Source organism: Taudactylus pleione, unplaced genomic scaffold, assembly GCF_031769625.1.
Source record: "Taudactylus pleione unplaced genomic scaffold, aTauple2 ptg000149l, whole genome shotgun sequence".
NCBI lineage: Eukaryota > Metazoa > Chordata > Amphibia > Anura > Myobatrachidae > Taudactylus > Taudactylus pleione.
In genome coordinates, this window is record NW_028284551.1 from 1,861,004 (window position 1) to 1,883,895 (window position 22,892).

At 42.0% G+C, this 22,892-nt stretch overlaps 1 protein-coding gene across 1 annotated transcript; it reads left to right on the top strand.

Annotated features, from left to right (window-relative positions):
• The first annotated feature begins 400 nt into the window (after positions 1-400).
• Positions 401-22,544, top strand: LOC148522237 (zona pellucida sperm-binding protein 2-like). Its single transcript, XM_088474228.1, has 18 exons — positions 401-530; positions 616-677; positions 14,325-14,411; positions 15,898-15,983; positions 16,972-17,109; positions 17,733-17,771; positions 18,771-18,929; positions 19,016-19,112; positions 20,054-20,235; positions 20,302-20,425; positions 20,504-20,682; positions 20,752-20,843; positions 20,983-21,110; positions 21,181-21,370; positions 21,661-21,793; positions 22,053-22,146; positions 22,225-22,311; positions 22,386-22,544. Exons 1-18 carry the CDS (start codon positions 475-477, stop codon positions 22,502-22,504), a joined length of 2,052 nt encoding a protein of 683 aa, XP_088330354.1. The 5' UTR covers positions 401-474; the 3' UTR covers positions 22,505-22,544.
• The last annotated feature ends 348 nt before the right edge of the window (positions 22,545-22,892 follow it).

The window sequence follows — 22,892 nt, forward strand, 5'->3', positions numbered from 1 at the left end:
TGAATGAATACTTAATTGTCACAATTGCAGGTGAAAATGTGCTTTTTCACCTGCTTTTGTGACAATTAAGTGATGATGAAATAGGCCCCTTAATCACTGAAGTACTGATGGATAATGGTACGTGGAAACTCAGGACTAGCGATTGTAGAGTGTATAAAAGCTACTTCCAAGCCCCTGCTGTTTATTTATGTATCAGTCATTTCACCAGTAGAGGATACTTAGTGGATACAGGTGCTTGCAGCAAATTGATGAAGCAATGAGTAAATCAGAAACCATCCACTGCTATAGAGAGAGGTGTGAACTGGTTGGAGTGTATGCATAAGGTCAATTATCAAGCACCTGATCTTGATTGATATATGATATATAAGGCACTCCCCAAGAGTGGTGGTTTATGCTTCATTGTGGAAGTTGTTAGTGAAGTAGAGTAACTGGCCTTGGGATCTTCCACCTGGCTCCTTTTATAGCATTTTGCAAATGGGGCCATCTGCTAAAGGCACTTTATTTTGGCTTAAGCTATTAACAAATAGCAGGTAGTAATTCAGTGTTTTTTTTTTTTTTTTTTTTGTTGTTGTGCTTTGCTGTTTAAATATATAAACTCTCTTATTTACCTTACAGCTTTTTATTTCTAAGCTACTGTCTAGTCTATTCTGAAGCTGCACACCAGCAGGATTTCCCAGGTAAGAGTTTGAGTACTAGAGTGGAGTTTGAATGCACTAGGTTTCTGTAGATTCCTTATTTCTATAGTGTGTGTGTGTCACAGTTGTCAGCTGGAACAGCACTGTATTCCCTGGAGATGTTGATTTTGATAAAATGCACAATAGCCTTTTTTCCACTCTTATATGCTGGGCTGTGAGCTGCATAAACTCTGCTATAATTAAATATGGTGGGTTTTTAGAAGTGAATGTTGCCCATAGCAACCAATCAGATTCTACTTAACATTAATCTAGCACCTTCTAGAAGAGAATAGCTAGAATCTGGTTGCTATGGGAAACATCTCCACTTCTAAAAACCCACACTTTAGTAAATATACCCCTGAGTGTATATTCCAACATTGTAGAAGTAAAGGCATTTCTAAAAGCTGGAGAACCTGCTGTAATACTAAGATACTGTCTCTTTGGGGGTTCATTTAAAGGGAAAGCTAGAAACCTAGTAGCGATATCTTCTCAAGCTGTACACAATGCAATGGCTGTTACTGGTGCTGCCCATCACAGGTGCTGCAGTGTGGCCTAGCATTCCTGGATACTATTGCACACCTGGGTGAAATGCACTAATGTCAGACATGATTTCAAACCCCTGAAATTTGATATAGATTCCTCCCAGCCCCTCCTGCAGTGCATGTCTTTCTGCGAATGAAGGATAGTAGGACTTCTGGGTCATAAACCCAGAAGTCCACCTCATAAAGGATAGTTCTGAGAGCTGTCCTTTCTTCTTCATGTGTGTGAGTGACTGGATGCAGTGGAAGATTTTACCGAGACTGCAGCCCTCCCGTGACTGCACTGGCTACACTGATTGGAGGTGGTTTCCTAATGGAAACATGTGCCTGTCACACACAGGATGCCACAGGGGGAGGTGTCTCCTCCCCTAGGACTGCCAGCCTGGGCTGTCATAAGCCGAGAGCAGCTTCCAGTGGAAGCTGCTGGCATAGTGGTATGTGCATGCGAGGCGCTACCCGTGCACAAGTCCTGGTGCTTGACATTCATTGTACAGGCGCTGGGACCAGAAAAGGCGGCAGCACCCCTAAGGTAAGAGGGCAGGAGCTGCCGCTGACCGCATGCAAACTGTGGTGCATCATGTATTCCACACACAATTATACTAAGACAACAGGACTTTTGGAGCTACTTCATAAAGGTCCCAGTAATAATTAAAATGTTTCTCTTGCACCATCCCTATTCCAACTGTAACTTGGTGCTAGTATGACTTACAGATGTGGTGCAGAGCCCTGTTTCTAGACTCGGTAAATGTCTTCCTGCACAATTAGGGTGGGTACACACTATACAGATATATCTGCAGATTGTTCGTACACACTGAACCATAATCTGTGCCTGCCTGCAGGTCCCGGGGGCATGTTCCAGTAGGCGTATGCCAACTGCCCGTACACAGCTGCCGATGGACAGATATGTCTGCACACTTAACTACCATCGGCTCTGTAGCACAGCGATATGTCGGTGAATGCTGTTGTTCACCGACATATCGTGGGTACACACCCCCAGACAGGCAGCAGATACATTGCTCTTCTGCTCCATGGGAGGTTTCTGTCCTCCCTGAGCTCGGCTTAAGTCAGTGTACCCATCTTAAGAATGACTGGAAATCCAGGTCTGCAGGCTACAACCCAATGTGCAATAGTCTGACCAATCTTTTAACCATCTTTATTGCACTACAGTACTTGAGGCAGGGATAAAAACTTGTAAACCCAACAACATAGAGGTGGAAGCCATTAAAATTCATGAATATGCAACCAGTGTAGGGCTGCTACAGTATAATATGCCTTTATTCAGGGACACACAAATTGCATAGGTTCTGTGGCTAATTCAACCCAGGTGAAATGCAGACTTGAAGCCAGCCACAACTAAAGGCCCCCATACATCAGATTGCAAATTGCATGATTGCTGCAATCAATTTTAAAGCTAACTACAGCTTCACTCTGGACATACTGTATATTTTCTCCGCAATAAGTATGTGGATGGAGAATTGTATGCATGATGCATAATGACACAGATATGACTGACTGCATTACAATCATATTTGTGATTCGTAGTATACTGGTGTTTGAATCTGACTATAGCTTTATTTTGGGGATAATGTGTACTTCCTCCGCAAAACAGACATATAGACGGAGAAATATATGTATGAGATATGATATAAATATGATTGATGGACCATCTATAGTATACTGAACTTTAAACTGACCATAGTGCTATTCTGGATATACTGAATATTTCATCCGCAATGAGCACATGGATGGAGAAATGTACACATGATATATAAAAACACAGATATGACTGATTGCACTACAATCAGATTTATAACTCAGATTAAATTGAGTATATCTCGAACTTTTCTTCATTAAACTCCACATATGGGTGAAGAATCTCATTCTGTAAAGATTGTGAATTTAATGATTCAAATTTATATAAAGAATGGATATGCTATTCACAATATATAATAAAACAGGATGGCACTTTATTTTGTTTTTCTTTCTCACTATCATTCAATTGGAGAATAGATTGTGCTAATGCACTAAATATATCTATAACTTGCAGGTAGTATTTACAAATTCCCTCTGAGTAGGAGAATCTGGATATAGGCAACAATTGTTGCAATATAATTATACAATATCTGTCAATTTCTCTCTTTTGCAATAGTAACAAGTTAAAGATACAGGTGGATATAGTTTGCATAATGGCACTAGTGGTCACAATATTGTGGCTTGAAGCTAATAGGGAAACACAGACCTTAGTTGGTTCTAGTATAAAACATAATGTTTAGACAACAACTGACACTGTATAAATGTTCTGAAAGTTCTTTATGAATAGAGATATACCATAATCAGAGATTTAACTCATTTTATTATATATAATAAAGATAACATACAACAGTGGTAATTGGATAGTTTTTAATTCACTTTATTCATTGATATCATTCACAACACTACTTTTCATTCCTGTTAGGAATAATTCTGTTTTTATATTTCGCTGTATTGGTGTCCCTTGTATATTAGTTTTTAATATACTATCAATAAAGATTTGTTTTAATAGTTATTGAATTATCATAATAATGTGTGGAATAGTTGGGTGATAAAGAGTGCACCATATGATGGTACTCTATTCTTTCTTTTTTTTTATGAAGACTCCCTGAAATAGTAGCAATCACCCTGATTGCACCTTACCCCCATTATGAAGCGCTTATATTTAAGACATTCAAATGAGATCATTGGTATCATTTCCCTGCATTGGATATAATGCACAATGAGGGTGATTCAATAGTTTTAAGGCGTGATAATTAATGAGCGCCTATTCAATTGTTCTGAGTGTTCATTATTGCCCTCTTTGCCTGGGGTATAGCCGTGTAAAACTGCTAAACCTGTCTAAAGTTCTGGTTAGAGCGCCCCTACCAGGGGCTTCCCACACTTCTGCTCACACCCTCCTGAGGGTGCGAGCAGAAATGCCAGTGGCTATCATGCCCTGATGGAGCAATAATTGAATTCCCCTTACCCAACTATCAATATGCATTTTCAGAAAATGATCTTTTTTTTTTTTTTTTTTTTTTAATCAACAAATTGATCCAATTGTAAACCAGCCCCAAAGCAGTTCATAAGATCCAAGTACATTTTATGACATGCCTCTTAGATGTAGAAGTACACGTCCACTGTAAAGCATGCTCGTAGGTGTTTCTTTCACTATCCCTGGAATGCTTTTTCAAAAGTAGGGAAGTATGTCCTGATTAAAGGTTTACTGTGGCAACCCCAAACTAGTGGTACTAATTCCTCCCCCACCAAGCCTACTGTATAGGACTATTGGTGGACAGTTGAGCCTCTAACAGACTTCTATTTACACTTTTATTTTTTATTTCTCTCAAACTGTATTGCGGACTATGAAACAAATGGCATGGTCGTTTCAAGACTAATTGGAGTTTATTACAGTAGTTCTTGAGCTGCTATCTAAACCTATTGTGCTGGAGTCGGTCCCTTGCTCACTCACAACCTCCTAAGGTTCTCCTCTACAATCAGGTTGGATGGAAGTTTTATTGCAGTTGTGCACTGCTCTTATGTGTTCTAGAAAGATGACCAAATGAAGCTGCTATTGCTTAGAAAACTGACCTGAGAATAGTCTGAAGCATAGATTACCTACATATACATTCTTACTTTAGGATCTGTTGCCCTTTCTCCAGCATTGCTAATGCTTACCCATTTTATCAGGTCATAAACATATGCAATATGACAGTACAAACTGAATACATACGAATTACCGCCGGACACAAGTCCAGCAGTTCAAATCCTGACAGCGGTAGGCCGACACAGCTGAAAATCCTGATCGTTCCCAGGTAAGTATCAACTAACCTAACCTTCCCCGCCACCTAACCCAAAGTCACCCGCCCCCCCCCGCGGCTGTCCGCAGCAGTGCCCAGCATCACTTCGATCGGGGTGCCGGTCACCCGGCACTGGTAAAACGACTGTCGTTTAACCCTCACCAGGATAAAGCAGTTGGGAAGCCGGCTATCGGGCTTACGTCCGCCGGCTTCCTGATTGAATACCGTATAAACACCTCTTTACAGGGTCCAGTGACAAATGGTTTTTATCTCTAGTTGCTTCTTGATGGGTCACAATTATAAATCTAAAGCTTGTGTACCCCCATGATGGAACAACACAATAGAACGCTATGTTGTGCTGGCTGTGAACACTACATGAAGTGGTGTATGACTGCATGCTATATCATTTGTAGCAGCATGGTCATTCACCACATTGTCCCACCTTCTGTGCAGCACAAAAGGTGTGCCTCTCTGCATTTGTAATACTCCTGTTCCCTTTTCCATCCATTTAAACTAATGTCCAAATTGTTTCAACTACTTGAATATTTCCTAATTGCCAATATTGTCTTATGTGCAATATTTATTTGCTGGGACCCATGCAGCATTGTATTGAATTTTAATAGTGAATGTATTTTATTTGGTATCATTAGCACTGATTGACAGAGCGCAGTTCTTTGTTTTAAGCTGTCTAAAGGCCCCATACATCAGCAATCTGAACCACAATTGAACAATTTGCAACTTGTTGCCTAATTCTAGGTTTTCCCAATCTAGTAATCTGTGCCCATACACTATAGATCTTTTTCAGTGATTTGATCACTTTCAGCAAATGCATCTGCCAATCTAAAAAGGCCCATCATTTTACTAGTAACTGGCTGCTAATCTGCTGATCATCTCCATACACTAGCAATCTACAGCCCCAATCCATCTGTGAAATCCAACATATTGGACAAACTGATTTACCAATTCTAATCACTTTGGCTGCGATCTGTGAAGCCCATACATTGTAGATATTTTTATAGGATCATCTGCAAATTGTGGAATTGCCACAATCAATTGCTGATGTATGGGGGCCTTAAGTTGGCAGAGTCTTGGTGCCAGATGTACGAAGATCTAAAAAGTGATAAACTGGAGTTATAAACCACCAGCCAATTTGCTCCCAACTGTCACTTTTCAAACACAGCCTGTCATGACAGTTGGGAGCTGAGTGGCTGGTGGTTTATAACTCTCCAGTTTATCACTTTTCAGAGCTTGGTACAACTCCATTAGAACTGCTGAAGCCAGCCAATCAGTGCTTTTATGGATATATAGGAATAGCCAGTGCCTATTGGCTTGTCTTGTTTAATTCTGATTTTAATCAACCTATAAGTCACCCATTATATTAGCCATATGTTTTGCACTAAACCAATAACTAGAAATAAATACTAGGAGGCATATATGGATTTAAAGAGGTCACAGCTGAAAATGTATTAAATCTGATTAGAATTGTAAATTGAAAGCTTGGTGGCAGCAAAAGCATTGCTCCTGGGCCACGGCCTGCTAAAAGTCTGACTTAATTAATGGGGGCGGATCCCTGCCCCTGCATAAACTGGCCTGAAATGGTACCATTCCCCTCTAAGTGGCACAGCCTTGACCCCACCTTGTGGTGATGGCCTAACACCCCCACCCCCCCGCCTTTAGGGGAATGACTAACTTGCTGCTATCAAGAGGAAAATGCCATTCAGGCACTCTTAATGCCAAAATAGGCTGCCTAGGAGCACCGCTTTCTGCCAAACACAGCCAAGCCCCACCACCAAATTATAGACTTTTGTTCAAGTTTCCAGGAAACCGAAAAGGTCCTTAAGGAACCATTCCATGCCCATACCTGTGAGGTGCACTCCATCTGACCTATAAAAACTCTGCTCTTCAAAACTTAAACGTGGATGTTTAATCACACGCCCCCCCCAGTCTTAAACTTGGATACTGCTGCAATGACCTTCCTTCTCACCCTGTCTAAAACCACTCCAAAATCTTCATGGCACCATCTCTGACCACACCAAAACCACCTTTGGCCACCTCTCCATGATTGTCTGCCAATCGTTCCTAATTGCATGAATGAGTTCAATGCCCTGTTGAATTCATCAATAAACCTTTTAATATATTCCTTCCTATAAACCTCTAAGATTCACCTGCCTAGAACCTCTAAGACAAAACCCTGCCTAAAACCTCTAAACAGAACACTAATTGCGTACGCAGTTTAACCGCAAATAAAGACAGGAGTGGAATCTGTGTTTCCAACGCACAAGTATTATTCAGGTAAAAGTACAGTCAGTTACACGCAATCTATACATACACAAGTTAGGCGTAAAAGGAAATAATACAGACCCAAGTATGGCTATACATACGCTGCACCTCTGGACCCAGAGATAGACTTCTGACTAGATATCCTCAGTTCACCCAAAATTCAGCATGAACTGGCAAACCTGTGTTCGGACACATGTATTTATTCCCCCCCAGACTGAAACAGGACAAAGGGGGAACTTCCTGCTGATCTTATTGGTTCCCAGAGGAGAAGCATATGTAACACATTTAACATGTTGTTTCAAATAGACTTTCCCTGCCTCTAACAGCCGGAGTCTTTCTGGTAACTCCTCCTGTAACATTACATCAACTAAACATTTTGTTGCTTGTAAGTTCTGCGATTGGTAACTTGAGTTTGCATGATGCGATCTCTCCACCGATAACACCGGGATTCTGTATAAAGCGTATGCATCAGAACGAAACCTAACACACCTTGCTTATCATGTATAATACCTTAGATATCAAAAACCTCTATTTCTTAGCATTTAAACTAACTTAACCAACTTGAATCATACAATTTGATGCTAATGGAACCTTGTGTGCGAATATGTAGTGTGTGTGAGTATTCGGGGTTTGATATAAGGACGCTAGTTGTTAATGGGTGAGATTTAAGTGCATAATTTCTCATACACGAAGTGAACATCCAGCAGTGTGGATGGCTGAGGTTTGTAGTTCTACATGCCCTCTGTCAGCAGGCCCCCACCTGTTGTGTGTTCAAAGGAAAACAAAACCTCTTTTGTTCTCAGACTCTTGTGTGAAATGCAAATGTATTACCATCTCAAGCTGTGGAATTTGGGGCCATCCTGTCTAGGATTCAGACAAATCCTATTGTGTAGATATTATATTACAATTGCCACAACTATACTTTATCTGCATCCAGGGATTCCCAATTTGTATGTAAAAATACCCATTGTCTCTCATTTACTTTTACTCAAAGCTTGTTTTTCCAGTTGCCCTTGGTAGGTTAACAAAAACATTGCCATCTGTTCTTAGCTCCTGAGTTATAACTTGAATTGACGCTGACCACAAAAATGGTGTCTTGCGATCTCATTCCCAAAATGGAGTCTTGCAGCTATTCGCAAGATGGCGTCGCCACGATTAAATTTTAAACTGAACTTGTCTCAGCCAATTATTCAGCTTCGACAGCCCTTACAATTACAAAGATCGTTACCCACCCCCAAATGAACTACCACCCAATTCGGGGTCCCAAATCTAGCTTCCACCGACCATAGCTCACTTAAAAGGCTGGACCATCGCATACCCCTAAATCCTAACCACTGCACCTTGACGACACCAATGTTTTACGGGCCTGAATTGCTAAAGGGTGCTTGCTAGCCCAGTGAATGTATGAATGGCCTATGAACCACACCTGACATTTAGCCATCTTGGGAGTACCTGCAAGAAGGGTTAATCCCATCAGTCAGTAAGAATTATGAACAACCTAGCCAAGGAAAGGACAAATAGTTGGGTGGCCCATCTTGAGGGGGAAAAATAGCAAACCTGAGGATAAATCTGAAAAACCCCTCAAGCACCCTAGCGGTAGTAGGCATAAGGCCTCTGGGTTTCCCAACAAACTCGCTGGGAGTGTGGTTAATCATTTAACTGATCCCTCCCGCAAATAAGTCTTGTACACAGATTTCCATCAACCCAATTGTTTCAACAAATCGATGGAAGCACCTGCCGCTGCTGCACAAGTCGCTGCCCCAATCCTAAACAAGTGCATTCCAAACTGGTCTGAACCAATCAAACAATTCTGAAAAACTTTTTTGGAAATTGAAACTTGGATAGCTGGGTGCAGTCCACGTGTACTAGCCATTGCATGCCACCAGAGGGGCGCATGCTGCCAAAGCGTTCAGCCCAATTAACTGTATTTGGGGTGGGATCCTTTTCGCTGGAATAGAAACCCATTTCCCTGTAGCTAATTGATCGGTATTGGATTTGTGGATGCGGCATAAAATAAGGTCCCTTTTAACCACAATATTGTTAAAAAGCAGCTCTGACTATATAGATGTCTTATTCATCGCCACTAATTTCCCAATTCTAAGCGCCAAAGTAAGCTAACGAAAGGCTAAACTAAAAAGAATGGTCTCGTATTTGTTTCAGGGGTCACGTCAAACCACTATTGAGTTCCCGTAAAAGAGGGATCAATAGGTCTTATGTCGCCTGACACCATTTGTTCCTTTGCCCAATCCCTCATCGCTTTTGCCAACAAAAATGACTGGGATCTGTTTCGCCTTGAAACTTAGAGAAATATGCGATGCCTGACAGAGCGGCAAACATGGCAGCTTTGGAACGCCCCTGTTCGTGCCAATTCCAAATGAATTGCAACATATAATTATGAATCTACTTACCTCCCTGTCCCTCAGATGCCAGAAAACCCTGCCAATCCTTCCAAGCTGCTGAATAAGTCCTCAGCGTGCTTGGGGCCAGCGACATCAACTCAAGACCTTTGATGCCGGCTTGCATGTCTGGCAGATTGTCAAAGGACACGTTAAGCTAAACGTATTAGCACCCGGGGCAAGAGACTTGAATCTATCCCACTGAAAGTGAGACAAAGCATCTGCAATGTTTTCCATGCCTGGTTCATGGTGAGCTCAGAATTCGATATTCTCGCACAAACATATGAGGGTCAAATGTCTCAACAGACTCAACACCAGAGGCTATTCCGATCTCTGATTATTGATGGCATGTATCACTCCTAAGTTGTTGCACCAAAAAACAATACTTCTATTTGCAAGTTTCCTGTACCATAGCTTGACAGAGACCACGATTGGAAAGCGTTCTGATAGCAGCATGCTCGCGGTTGAACCATGTCTTATCCACGAATCGGGCCAAGGCTCTGCGCACCATTCCCCCTCCAAGAATGCTTCAAATCCTAACGTACCTGACTCATCAGTAAATAAGTGTAAATCGCAATTATCCAATCACTGGAAGCCATATTCTTACCCTGTTTAAATTCCTGCAGGAAAATAAGCCATACTCGAAGGTCCTCCCACATGTCTTGTGATATGCGAACTAAGTGGTGAGATTTTGCCACCCCCGCTATGGAACGTTCCAAACTATGACAAAAAACCCTGCCCGTAGGTATTACCCTGCAAGTGAATTCAAAAGGCATAGAAAAGATTGCATCTATTTGAGCGAAACCTTTTTCGCCAGCACAAAAACTTCCAAAAGCCCCCCTAACTTCCTAACCTTCTCTAATTGCAGTCGGCAGAGACCCAGTACTGTATTGATCTCAATCCCAAGGTAAGATAAACGAGTGGTCAGGCCCTCTGGTTTTTTTTTTTTTTTTTTCCCTAGCTATAGGAACCCCCAGTACAGTAAACTATGCCTGCAATGAAAATAGTAATTCCCTGCAAACTGAACTACATGTCGGGCCTACCAACAAAAAAAAAATCTTGCACCATCTCGAGGGCTTGTTCGAATGACTGATACCTCACGCTGCAATCCTCCGCATCTAAAGCATCGTTAACCGACCCACCTTCTGGGTAAGAGATGCTGGATTAAACACAATTTTCCTTGCTCTTTCTTTGGAACCACCCCTAATGGTGAGATGCATAGCTTAGGCGGAAAGGAAAAGGGCCCGCACATGCGGCCCAACTATACCTCCGCAGTCACTTAATGTAAGGCCATGTCCGGGCTCCCGTACGGACCACAAGTTTCTCTTGGAAACCACAGACTTTGCGAGTTAAAGGTAGGTGAAAACCGTTCCTAAACCCGTCGCTCAAGAAAGCCGCCTGTACCATGAGGATAGCAGCATAACCACTTCTCCAACTTAACTAAATTGATAGGTGATGATGCCTTACTTAGGACCCCCACATGGTTCCCTGCACTGCTCCCCACCCCCTACCTGCCCCGGTACTTCCAATGCGATGACAATCTTTGGCCGGATGACCGCTACCGCACAACATGCAGATGTGCCTAGATCTACAACCTGCACCTCTGCTGCATTGTGCATTATTGAAAGCATAGCATTTTCCGTGACTGACCCCTGCTGGGGTGGAACACCCTGGAAAAGGATGCTTCCTGGCTGTGTATGTGTATATACATACAAATACCACACACAAAAAAGAACGTGGAATGAGGGCACTCACCAGAAAATAGAAGATCAGCTTAATTTTAATCAGAGCATCAAATTAGTAGTTCATAGGTGCTACAAAATACCGACGTTTCGGTCCAGACAAGGGCCATTCTCAAGGTGCAGCAATCCAAAAATCACCAATACATCCTGGGTCTACTGAAGTCACAGACTAACTAAGCACATCGGATAGTACATGTACTATCCGATGTGCTTAGTTAGTCTGTGACTTCAGTAGACCCAGGATGTATTGGTGATTTTTGGATTGCTGCACCTTGAGAATGGCCCTTGTCTGGACCGAAACGTCGGTATTTTGTAGCACCTATGAACTACTAATTTGATGCTCTGATTAAAAATAAGCTGATCTTCTATTTTCTGGTGAGTGCCCTCATTCCACGTTCTTTTTTGTGTGGTATTTGTATATATATTATTGAACTGGCCTTTTGACCTGAGGAGGAGCACCCCCCCATATACTATTTTCACTTGATGAGGATGTGAGTGCAGAGATGAACTGTTCTCGTGTGTGTGTGTATATATATATATATATATATATATATATATATATATATATATATATATATATATATATATATATATATTTATTTATTATATTTTTTTTCTATCCATGTGCGCTTTATTTTGCTAGGTAACTTCCAGCCAGACTTCAACTATTTTTTTTTTTTTTTTTCTAAAGCTCTTGTCGTAGTGTCGCCAGGCATTTCCATTAGCTGAGTTACTCATTGCATGAACTTTAATACATTCATGTATTCTCCTGGCCTGGCTTCTAAATAAAATGCTGCAAAACATACATGCCAGTTAACCAGTTTGTATATTCTTCTAGCCTCTTCGACCCCCTTCTAACTTTGCCTGATCAAACTCCTTTTTATCGTCTGCCGTAATGGCAAACATGTCCACAAACTTGCCTTTTAATTATTTCCCGTACCTTTGACCGCAGGCCTCCTAAGAGTAGCCATATTTGCGCAATGGACCATGTCCCCCAGCTGCGTCTGGCACTTTAGAGGCGGACACCACCTTAGCTCTCTTTGGGCTACCCTTTTTCCCTTTAAATTTCTGCGCTATTTATTTCATTTACGTGGCCTGCCCAATGAGCTAGAACTATTGGAAGAATCAGATGTGGAGGGGGAGCTGTGCTGTGGGAGACCAGCATGCTCACCAGTTCCAGCTGGAGACTGTCCTTCCACTGCCAATTGCCCAAATAAGACCTGCCCCTCGTTGCGTGGTGCACCCACCATGGCTTGACTCGTTGACACCTCCATGCTGACTGGTACCGACCTGACTTGCTGAGACATGGAAATCACTGGAACCGGAATCTGAGGGCTCAAAACAATGAGAAGAAGGTGGAGGTGTCAACCGCCGGATGCGGGCTAGAAGGAATGAGGGGGGTGGTGGTGACAACCGTGCAATGGGGAGGTGGTGGATGTACTGGGCCTGTTGGCATTGGTGGGACCATAGTGGGGAAAACCACAGGGGTGCAGGAATTGTTGGCAGGGCTGCAAAAATCCTGCAGTGCCCTGGTGTCGTGTTCTGGCAAACTGGCATTTAAAACATACTGCAGGGGGCTTGTTGGAACATCAATGGGGCGTAAGGAGGGGCCATTACGGGTAAATTGTAGTGCTGCCCAGTGCCAGCAAAATAAGGAGACCAGTCTGTAGTAAAGGGGTTTTCTGTAGCCCCTGGGCAATTGTGCTGCCCGGGTATAAAGAGCCCACCTGTGAAATGGCTGGGGAGGGAGGGGTGGAATATACCCTCCGCTATGGGGGTACGGAGTGCCCTGGAATGCACTTGGGAAGGTGACCCCCCCCCCCTCCCCCTTGCCCTGTTGCTGAAAAGCAGGGGGACCTAAGCCCCCTTGCTCCTATGACCTGAGGTGCTGGGGATGGGCTGCTGTGTATGGGGAGAGAAGTGCTAGCGCTCTGCCCAGCCTGTAAAATGCCCGCTGGGGCCTGGTGGTGGGACCAGCTTGCAGAAGCGCTGCTGCCGATGCCTGTGTAGCAGCTGAGCGGGAGGATCCAGGTCTGCCGGTGGCGCCCCCAGCCAACCATGTGGTAAGTGCTGCAGGTGTCTGTGTGCTAGTGGCATTGCGATGCGTGAGCTGCACCTGGCTGGAGCTGGGGCCGCTGTTGAGAGGCCTAGATGCCTCAATCAAGCTGCGAGAGTGGGGGGTGCAGATTGGCGGGGACTGGGCATTATTGGGCCGACAACTAAGCGGCAAAGAATAGAGGTGGAATTGGGAAGGTGGGGGGAATCCTAGTAGGATAAAGGTTAGTGAGAAAAGCTACTAGGAAAAGGGATAGGAATGCTGCTAGTAGATGGGAGAATTGGAGACAGAAAAATTGAGAAAAGATGGAAGGTTACAGAAAGTAGTGTGTTTAATTGGTGTGATACTTGGCCAGACTTGAAATCAAAACTGCCAAGAAGATGGCTGCTCCAACTTGGCCTTTTATATGACTTGGGAGATGCCTCGCCCATTGCTGGGCTATCATTGGTTTATTCCTGACTGACAGACCTTAGCTGCACCCTCTAATTCTTTAACCCCTAACTAACAGAATCCAGCAAAACCTATAACAGGGATGCTTAGTTTTCCTCAAACTTAAAGTATTTGGAGTCCTGGGATATGGTTCCACACTATCTGCCTTTGGTACACTTTTGTATCCAATAGCTGGGTATATCCTATCCAAGGACAACATCCCCCTTTTCACAGACTTGGCAGATGTGAGAAGTACATTTGGAAGTTAGACAAAGGGGTTTAATGACACTTGCAGAAGGACACCTATAAAGCAGTGTGGGATGAGAAATTAAAAGGTTCACCTGCAAGCATTCAAGTTACAGCTGAATGCAGACACTAACAACAAACTTCTTCTAGGTGACACTACTTGTCTGGCTGATAGGATTCAAGTCACAAAACCAGAATGGATTCCCCAGACTTCTTGGAAGAGCATTCAAGTTGTAGGTAACTAATTTTTCTGTATTACTATGGCTACTCCTGCATGACCATTCTATCCTCAGCCTTAATGGTCCAGGCTTTAAAGATGTCCATTCCTGAGCACAGATGGCTTGGTCTACAATCCATAAATCTTGGGCTGCAAGGGAGCCCTGAGTTTGTGGGAAATGCCACACTAGGTAAATTCTGTTAAGTGGAATGTTTCATGAACAGGGTTGCAATGGATGGGCTGCATAACTGTTCTGCTTGTTAACTGCAATAGCTAGTATAAAAAATGCTTTATAGTTGGGCTCCATCTCTTTGTTGGGAATGTGAGCACGTGTTGATATTGCAGAGTTACTTAGGCACACACCAGCGGATGACTCAGCCCAGTGACTTCTGAGAGCGGGTACAGCTATACTCACTGTTAAATGTACACTGGTAATGGAGTGAAGCTTGAGCAGGATTTTGTACAGCTCACCAGCTGGTCAGTGTATGCTGGTTGTGGTGCAGGATGCTGGAACTGCTTTATAGCAGGTATTAACTAGCTTCTCAAGGCACTAAGTAGTAGACTGTCTCCTACCATGTCCCTCTTAAACTGTAAACAAGATGGCTTTTGCACATCAGTAGTTATCTTGGTGGTCACCTTGGAATACTGCATGAAGCCTCACTGGATAACCGTAAAGCTGCATACACGTAAAGATTTTCTGTCCAACTAGTTGATTGGTAACATATGGGAGTAACTGATCAGCAATTTGCTCCTAAATGCCAGAAAGTAGATTAAAATGGACCTTCAGACAAGTTTGAACAAATTGTTTAGATCAAACATTTAACAAACAAGTTTTTGTCCATTTTCCAGTGTTTGGTTGGAATGAAAGCAAAATGACAAAACAAATTTCTCCCAATCAACTAGTTGGATGGTTGGACAGAATCTTTAAATGTGTATGCAGCTTAAGACTGGAGTCTGTGGTAGCACACCACTTTCAACACCCTTTAGAAAGGGAGCTCAATTATTGCTTCCTACTTAAGAGCTGAAGCCTTCATAGGGAGACCCAACCTAATTAAAAGATGGTAATGTGTAGTATTATAGGTCAATCACTTGTAAGTAATGGTGAAATGTACTACACATTTCTCTAGTGACATCATGAACTTGAGGGACTCAACTAGAAAATGGCTGCCTCCCCTGTATTTGATCTTATGGCTAAAATATTTATAGTCAGGGCTGTAATTAGGGTAGTGCGACCAGTGCCATGGCTCAGGGCAAGGGATGCTTTTTAGGCCTGTCAATTTTCTGTTCCCACATGTAGCTTCCTCTTATTTCATCTCCTGGCCTCCCTATCTCTTCCCTGGCCATTCCCCATTTTTGGGTGTTATGTCCCTATTTGATAAGTGGGTGGGGGGGGGGAGACACATGCATGTTGTATAGTGTTAACATTTTACATATGCACAGTGACCAGTACTGACAATATTACTTTGAGCTACAGTAGTTTAAGAAAATGTTTCTGTTCCTGAACAGATTTGGCTGGATCTGATACAGATGCTTGTGATATCCACCCAGATGGCAACCTGCTGACTATCCCAGAGAGATGTGCCACCAATGAGGTACTGGAAACATGTCTTCATATATTTGTAATGCAGAACAACAATAACACTTGCTCTCTCTGAATATAAAGCAATGACTTGTCATCTGAGTGTTCTAGTTCCCATAATATAAAATCAGGTGGTGGCTGCTCTCATATCTGAAGTAGTTAATCTATGCTAAATTCTAGTCTAACATTGCCTACCTCGGTAAAACCATGCAGCATCACTGACTCACAGCACAATGGTCTTTAGAATAAGTACTGTAGACTCTCTAGTCATGACTAATGGGTCAAGTATACTATAAAGGAAGATGCCAGACTCTAACTACGGTTTTTATACTGGCTAATGTGTATTTATGCCTAGATTGCAGAAGGATAGGGTCTTCTGTTCATATTTCAACTTGGGGAGAAATGCCCTCTTGCTTAGAGCATCTCCCCCGTTTAGACAATAATTGGATTACCATGCATCTGTTAGTGAGAGGTATGAACTATACAATAGCTGCCATAGCCTTGGCATGCTAAAGCAAGTTCATGAAGATGTTCAAATATAGGTGACTCAGTACTTCATATTGGACGTCTGTCACACAACACTCTGCAAATTTGTTGTGGGTCTTGATCATGTGAGTTGTTCTATATAGCACTTGTGTTTCCATATACCATGTCTGGTAACAATGTAAAAAATTCATGCAGGCTTTGCCTGAATCCCCTTATTCCTATCAAATGACTGCCAAACTCCCTGGATTGTCCAGTAAGATGAAAATAATTCCTACAGTTGCTTTGAAGCCTGGCAGGTGTAATGGTGCATGGCCAGGCCTAAATCAATATGGGGAGAAGCTGCTTTCTAGGGGGTTGGGATTACAGGGGTAACATACTGGCAGAACTTGCTACTTCAGGGTGTTGCAGGTGGTTCCCATTTTGTGTACAGCAAGGTGATGGGACCTCTAAGAACTCCAGCCATCACTTACTGTAGTGATTTTAGCCCCTCAAATTTATATCTAATTATTTCTTAGATGGGAAGACTGGTTTCCTACGTATCTTTTAAAGAGTCCATGGAACAGAAGAACCCAATCTACAGGGTCGCTTGTGATGAACAGGCTGATTCAGCATACACTAACAAAGTCCTAATATGTAAAAGCAACTACATGATGGTAAGGTGATCTGCAGCAACTTTATTACTTACATTTGTCACTACAGACTAGTAGTTTGCACTGGATTGAAGTAATGTGCCTACAGTTTTTGCTTATCTGCCAAGATGAAATGGGTTTTTACTAAAACACACACCGTTCTTCCCTATCTCACCCTGCTGGAGCTCAGAGTTGGGTGGGTTCATATATGGGTTGTGTATGGAGATAAAAGGGAGTTTCTTTTTATGGAGGCGTTTTACTCCACCCTATGGTTTGTGTATACTACAAATCCTGATACCACCGGTTTTCATGCTTAACTGACTACAAACTTGGATCATATGTGAGTCATTCCTGTAGCAAGAAATTGCTGGTACCTGATCAACATGACTTCAGGGCATAAATGGCATCTTTCAATCCGGGCCAATAAGACAGCCACTGTACCTGGGTACAGAAGGGTGTGGCCAAATCCAGGAGGCATGGCCACACCCACTCCAGGAAAATTATTATGGAGTGCTGGTTCCTCTCTTAACCCTCAGCCGTTAGCAAGGACCCTCCAAAAAGCCCAGGTAATTGGTGCCCCTGCTCTCATTTAGTATGTAATGCCTAACAATCATGCCAAGCACTGATTCCATTTCTTTTCATATTAGGTAAGGATTTCGCGGACTCTGCCTGACTTTGACGATGAGGTAATATGCATCTCTTATGAAACGCCATACCTTTGTGAGTTAACTGAATACTTATGTCAGTGGTTCCCAAAGTTTCTTGAATCCCTGCACCTTAAAATATCAGCAGCTTTTTATTTTATTATTTTTTACTTTAACAATAAGGGGGAAAAAAAATTACATTCATACATATGAGCAATGTCACATCAAGATAACAGAGTATAAACATAGGATTAATCAAATGGTAATCTAGTAATTTGAATATTCAACCTCTGAATTAGAGCAGTTCAGAGAAATAAAGCAGACTATCAAACACTGAGCACGTAACACAAACTGGCTGATGGAGATACAAAATAAAGTCTAGCAATTTATCTCTGCCGCACACCTAGGCCAGAAATATTCAGAAAAATTAAATTGTGCTCACCTGTCATCCTTGGTCAGTTGTGTAGTGATGGACAGGGTAGGGCCTCTGTTTGTCCATATTTCATGATTGGTGGCCACTAGCACTAGTTTTGCCTAGAAATCTGACTTGATACTATGGCACCTTGGGTTGCTGCAAGGTACTTACAGGGGTGCAACATGTTGGTGCCAGTTTGGGTAACCACAGACTTGCATGAAAACATTTTGATCACAGAAAACTAGAAGTCTACTGAATTTGGGGATTAAATATTTGCTTGTCTTTGGTTTTTTTTTTTTATCTACCTATGACATCTAGGAATTAATGGTCTTGAGCAATATTACCCCATCTTCCCCAGCACATCTTTCATTTGCAAGACTAGCTTCAGAGCCTGGCAGGTTCCAGATAGCTTTAATCATGGCTGGGGATGAATGTCATGCAATGCACTAATTGATGGGGACTCAGAAGCTGGAAGAGAACTGTAAAGATTAAATTTACTTTTGAGAAATCTGTCCATAGAGTACCAAACCTTGTAATGGCATTAATTAGTGGCTTTTTTTATTCCTGCTAGAAAATTCAACCCCTATTTAACCATTCCTGATTTCTTTTTTTATTTTTCCTTGTAGGGACCTAGGCCATCAACCTGGACCATTGGAATAGACAATGGGACACTCATAAAAGTTGACACATTCACAGCCCGCAGTCTTGGTTACACACTGTCTAGTGATCCAACTTACTTTACGATCCTTATTGACTTTACTGCTTTTGGATTAAAAAAACTTGTAGTAAGTTCAGCCAGGTAATCTCTAGTCACTATTACCAGTTTTAAGGATATCCATTTGTGCTTTTAATATAAAGACTTCTCTTTCAGTTTGAAAATCAAGAATTTTATTATGGATACATTCAGTTAATCCAGGCGGAGACTAATCCAAAAATCACAATTGATGTGTCAATTAACTGTGCTAGAGGTAAAATTTCTGTATACTAATTAATGTTGGTGAACAGTGGTCTTAATAACCTGCACCAAACAGTGCTTTAAATATCTTGCACATGATACCTTGTTGAACATAATGTTCAATTTGAAGTCAGTGCTACAAAGGCATCTACAATCTGAAATGCTGATGTAGATATAAATGCCTTCAAGTGATAAGCCAGCCAAGTATGTAAAGTGCATCAAGAGCCTGTGCAATAAAGTGACACTAGTAACCACATTTTGGACACTTTATTGCACAGGCACTTGATGCACTCTACATACTTGGCTGGCTTCTCACTTGAAGGCATTTATATCTTAATCAGCATTTTCAGATTTTAGATCTTTCTAGCACTGACACTTTGAATATCTTGCACATGATACCTTATTGAACATAAGGTTGTTCTATTGATCTGAACCACTGTTTGGTGCTGGTTGTGAAGTCCACTATTATGCAAATAGCAGATCACCACTGCTTTTAAATCTCTTGACTCATCGGACACCCATAACCTCTGGGGTAGTGCACTTTTAAATCTCAACTAATACGCTATTGTATAACTAGACTCAGGTGGTGCTTGTAATCCTCTACTTGCCCTTAAACTAACATTGGCTTGACAAATGTTTAGTGACATAAGACTGGCTTAGGCAGAGTGTAGTCTGCAATAGTGTGTTCTCTAGAAGCCAGATTAGCCAGTCTTACAACTGTTGCTGAGCATTAGCTTGGGAAACTCAAACTGCATTGAACTTCAGGAAGTAGATTGTTCACTGTTACACTATAGAAATACCTTCTAAATGATTCTTTCAAGAGGGAGAACACCAGGAATGAACAAATGTGACTCACCTTTCCACTGTCATGCTGGCATCAAAGGCCAATTTGTCTAATTAAACATACAAACTGTAAGGCTATTCTTCAGCAAATCCTTTTCTCTTGTTTTCTAGGACCTCCTCTGTGTGACTCAAAGCAAATGACAATCTTGATTCCCCCTCTTGCTGGTATCCTGCAGTACATTGCCCTTGGTAACGTTCCAATTTCACTGAGTGCTCCTGCACTACTAGACTATGGAATGACACTAGACACTAAATATGGTGTCCATTTAAGCATCAGCAAAGATCAACTCCAGGTAAATCTCTGTGGGATAACGTACATAACAGATCTTGCTGATTCTAATTGGTTTTTCTCTTTGTAGGAATATGCAACATCTGGTCAGCAAATGTATTACTTGCCTTCTCTCTCTCTGACCTTTGATAAGAGTGGAACAAGTGTGGCAATGGAGCTTAGTTTGAACTGTTCTGTAACTCCTAGCAATCCTAGTAAGTTCTTTCTTTGATACAGCAATCCTACAAAGTGGCTAGTGGAAATAAACCTTCATAACTCTTTCTTTTGGCTAGCTACTGTAATGTGCAGAGAAGATGGGTTCATGATTATTGAAGTAGTTTCATCTCTAACAAAACCTAGCCTGGATTTGGACACAGTGATTTTAAGGGATCGTACATGCCAGTCATACAATAAGTCCAACACGGTTGTTCTATTCAAAATTGCTCTAAATGACTGTGGAACTACAACAAGGGTAAGTCTTTTTCTGTGCAGGGTTCTGGACTTACTGTAGCTTGTGTTACTTAACACACTTCCACTTCAGTTTGTAGGAGGGAAAGTTATTTATGAGAATGAAGTCCGTGCCCTCTGGAAAGATCTTCCGCCACGCAAAATCTCAAGAGACAGTGAGCTAAGGTAGTGTAGATGCAAAACTAAGTGTATAGCATAATCTAAAGGGTGCAGGATAAAAAAAGCATATTAAACACCAAAATGCCATATAGCCTGTTTTGTGAAACTGCAGTCATTAACACCTAGTCCATTGTGTTGTCTACAGGGAGACTGTCCAGTGCATCTATAATGGCTCTATGTATGCGTCTCTTAATCTAAGCGTGGTGACGCCGGCACCTCTAGTTTCTGCTAAAAATGATGGTCCTCTCTCGCTTGTAATAAACCTCTACCCAGGTATGAATGTACTTGCACTGATTAGACTCTAGACCCAGAACTAGAGGACTAATATCTTTCTTTATCTTAGATGTCTCCTATGAAAGACCCTACAGTGATGTTCAATATCCAGTTGTTAAAACCTTGCGTGATGCCATCTTCTTGGAAGTGCAAGTGTTGAATCGCAATGATCCAAACATCGAGTTGGTGCTAGATGACTGCTGGGCAACAATGCTTCAGGGCCCAGAGACTTACCCCCAATGGAAAATTGTAGTAGATGGGTAGGTATCCATTAAATATATAAAGCCTGACAGATGTGATCTACCCTACTGCTATCATATTTGCCTTTGGGGAAGCATTACACTTAATGTGCAGGGATAGTTTTTGTTTACTGTGAGGGCAGCACATGTGGTGGTGCCTTACTGGCTCTTCTATGTTGAACTTGTAACTGACCATGCTTGCATGTGGCAGTTTGCATTGCTCATGTGGCATTGCTAATGTCTGGGTTAGCCTACTGTTCTAGAACTGGTGCTCTGCTCTCATGGTGCTAATGTATGTGCTGATCTCCTAGCTGCCAAGCAAACCAGGATAACTATCTGACTGTCTTTCACCCGGTCTCCAATGTGGCACTTCCTTTGCACCGTAAGCGATATGAAGTCAAGGCTTTTGCTTTTGTGTTGGGTGAAGAACCCTCAACAAACTTGGTAAGTGTTTTGAGCTCTACAAACCTTCCTTGGCTGACTAGCACTGGTGCACTAAATTTTCACCAGTCTGTCCAGTGGACTGCATGACAACTTTGCTAAACCAGTTGCTTGTGATGGCAATAAGTTCATATTACCCAACTAGTCCTATTTATACAATGTGATCAGGCTGTCCGAGCTGAGTTGGGCTGCCTAATTAGGAAATGTGCCATGTAAAGTAATGGCTTTCTTAAATAGAACTGTATGGGCTTTCTATTTGTAGATTTACTTCCACTGTACTGCTATGGTGTGCAACATACAGTTGCCAGACTCTCCCCTGTGCAGAAAGAAATGTCCAATGTCCAGGAAGAAAAGAGGCAAGTTCTTGGTCAGGTTCTCTGGCTTGTACTTTCCTTCTCCCCCCAGCAGTCTACTAATATGGTCTTCTCTTTCAGATGAACTCTTTCTGCACCGTCACTCTACACTAGTCAGTTTACATGGACCTGTCTTGTTGGAATCTGTACCTGCCATGAGTTATCAAGGTAAGAGCTTGCATATATGACTAAGATGGAAGTGATAGTTGTGGGCAAGATGTAACACTCTTAATCTCTTCCAGGTGAGCAAGATCTTATAGAGCAAGTTACTATTGGAGTCCTGCCTGCCTTTGGCCTTGTTGCTGTGGTTGTCCTAGCTGCTGTGGTACTGTCGGCTTTCAGAAAAAAGTCAAAGGCTTGAACGCTAAGCATTTTTATAATAAAACTATTGCTTATATAAATACTAGTATGTTTCTTGAATGTCCATATGGCACATAAAGCTGTTAAAGTACAGAAGTATGAAGCACTGAGGGGGGAGTACTACTAAGCCATGGAGAGAAACTACCAACCAATTGGCTCCTCCTTAACTTCAGTTTTCTCTCTCTACTCTATCACTTTTCAAGGCTTAGTACATCTGCCCCTAAGTTGGTGATGTAGCTTTTAACTAGAACATTAGTACTTCCATTTAGAATTTTAGACTTACTACAAATGCTTGTAGTATTGTCAGTCTTTATTTTTACTTGGCATGTGACCTGGTCACCTTCATTGCATTATACCAATTTAAAACAACTCTTTACTCACTCATAAAC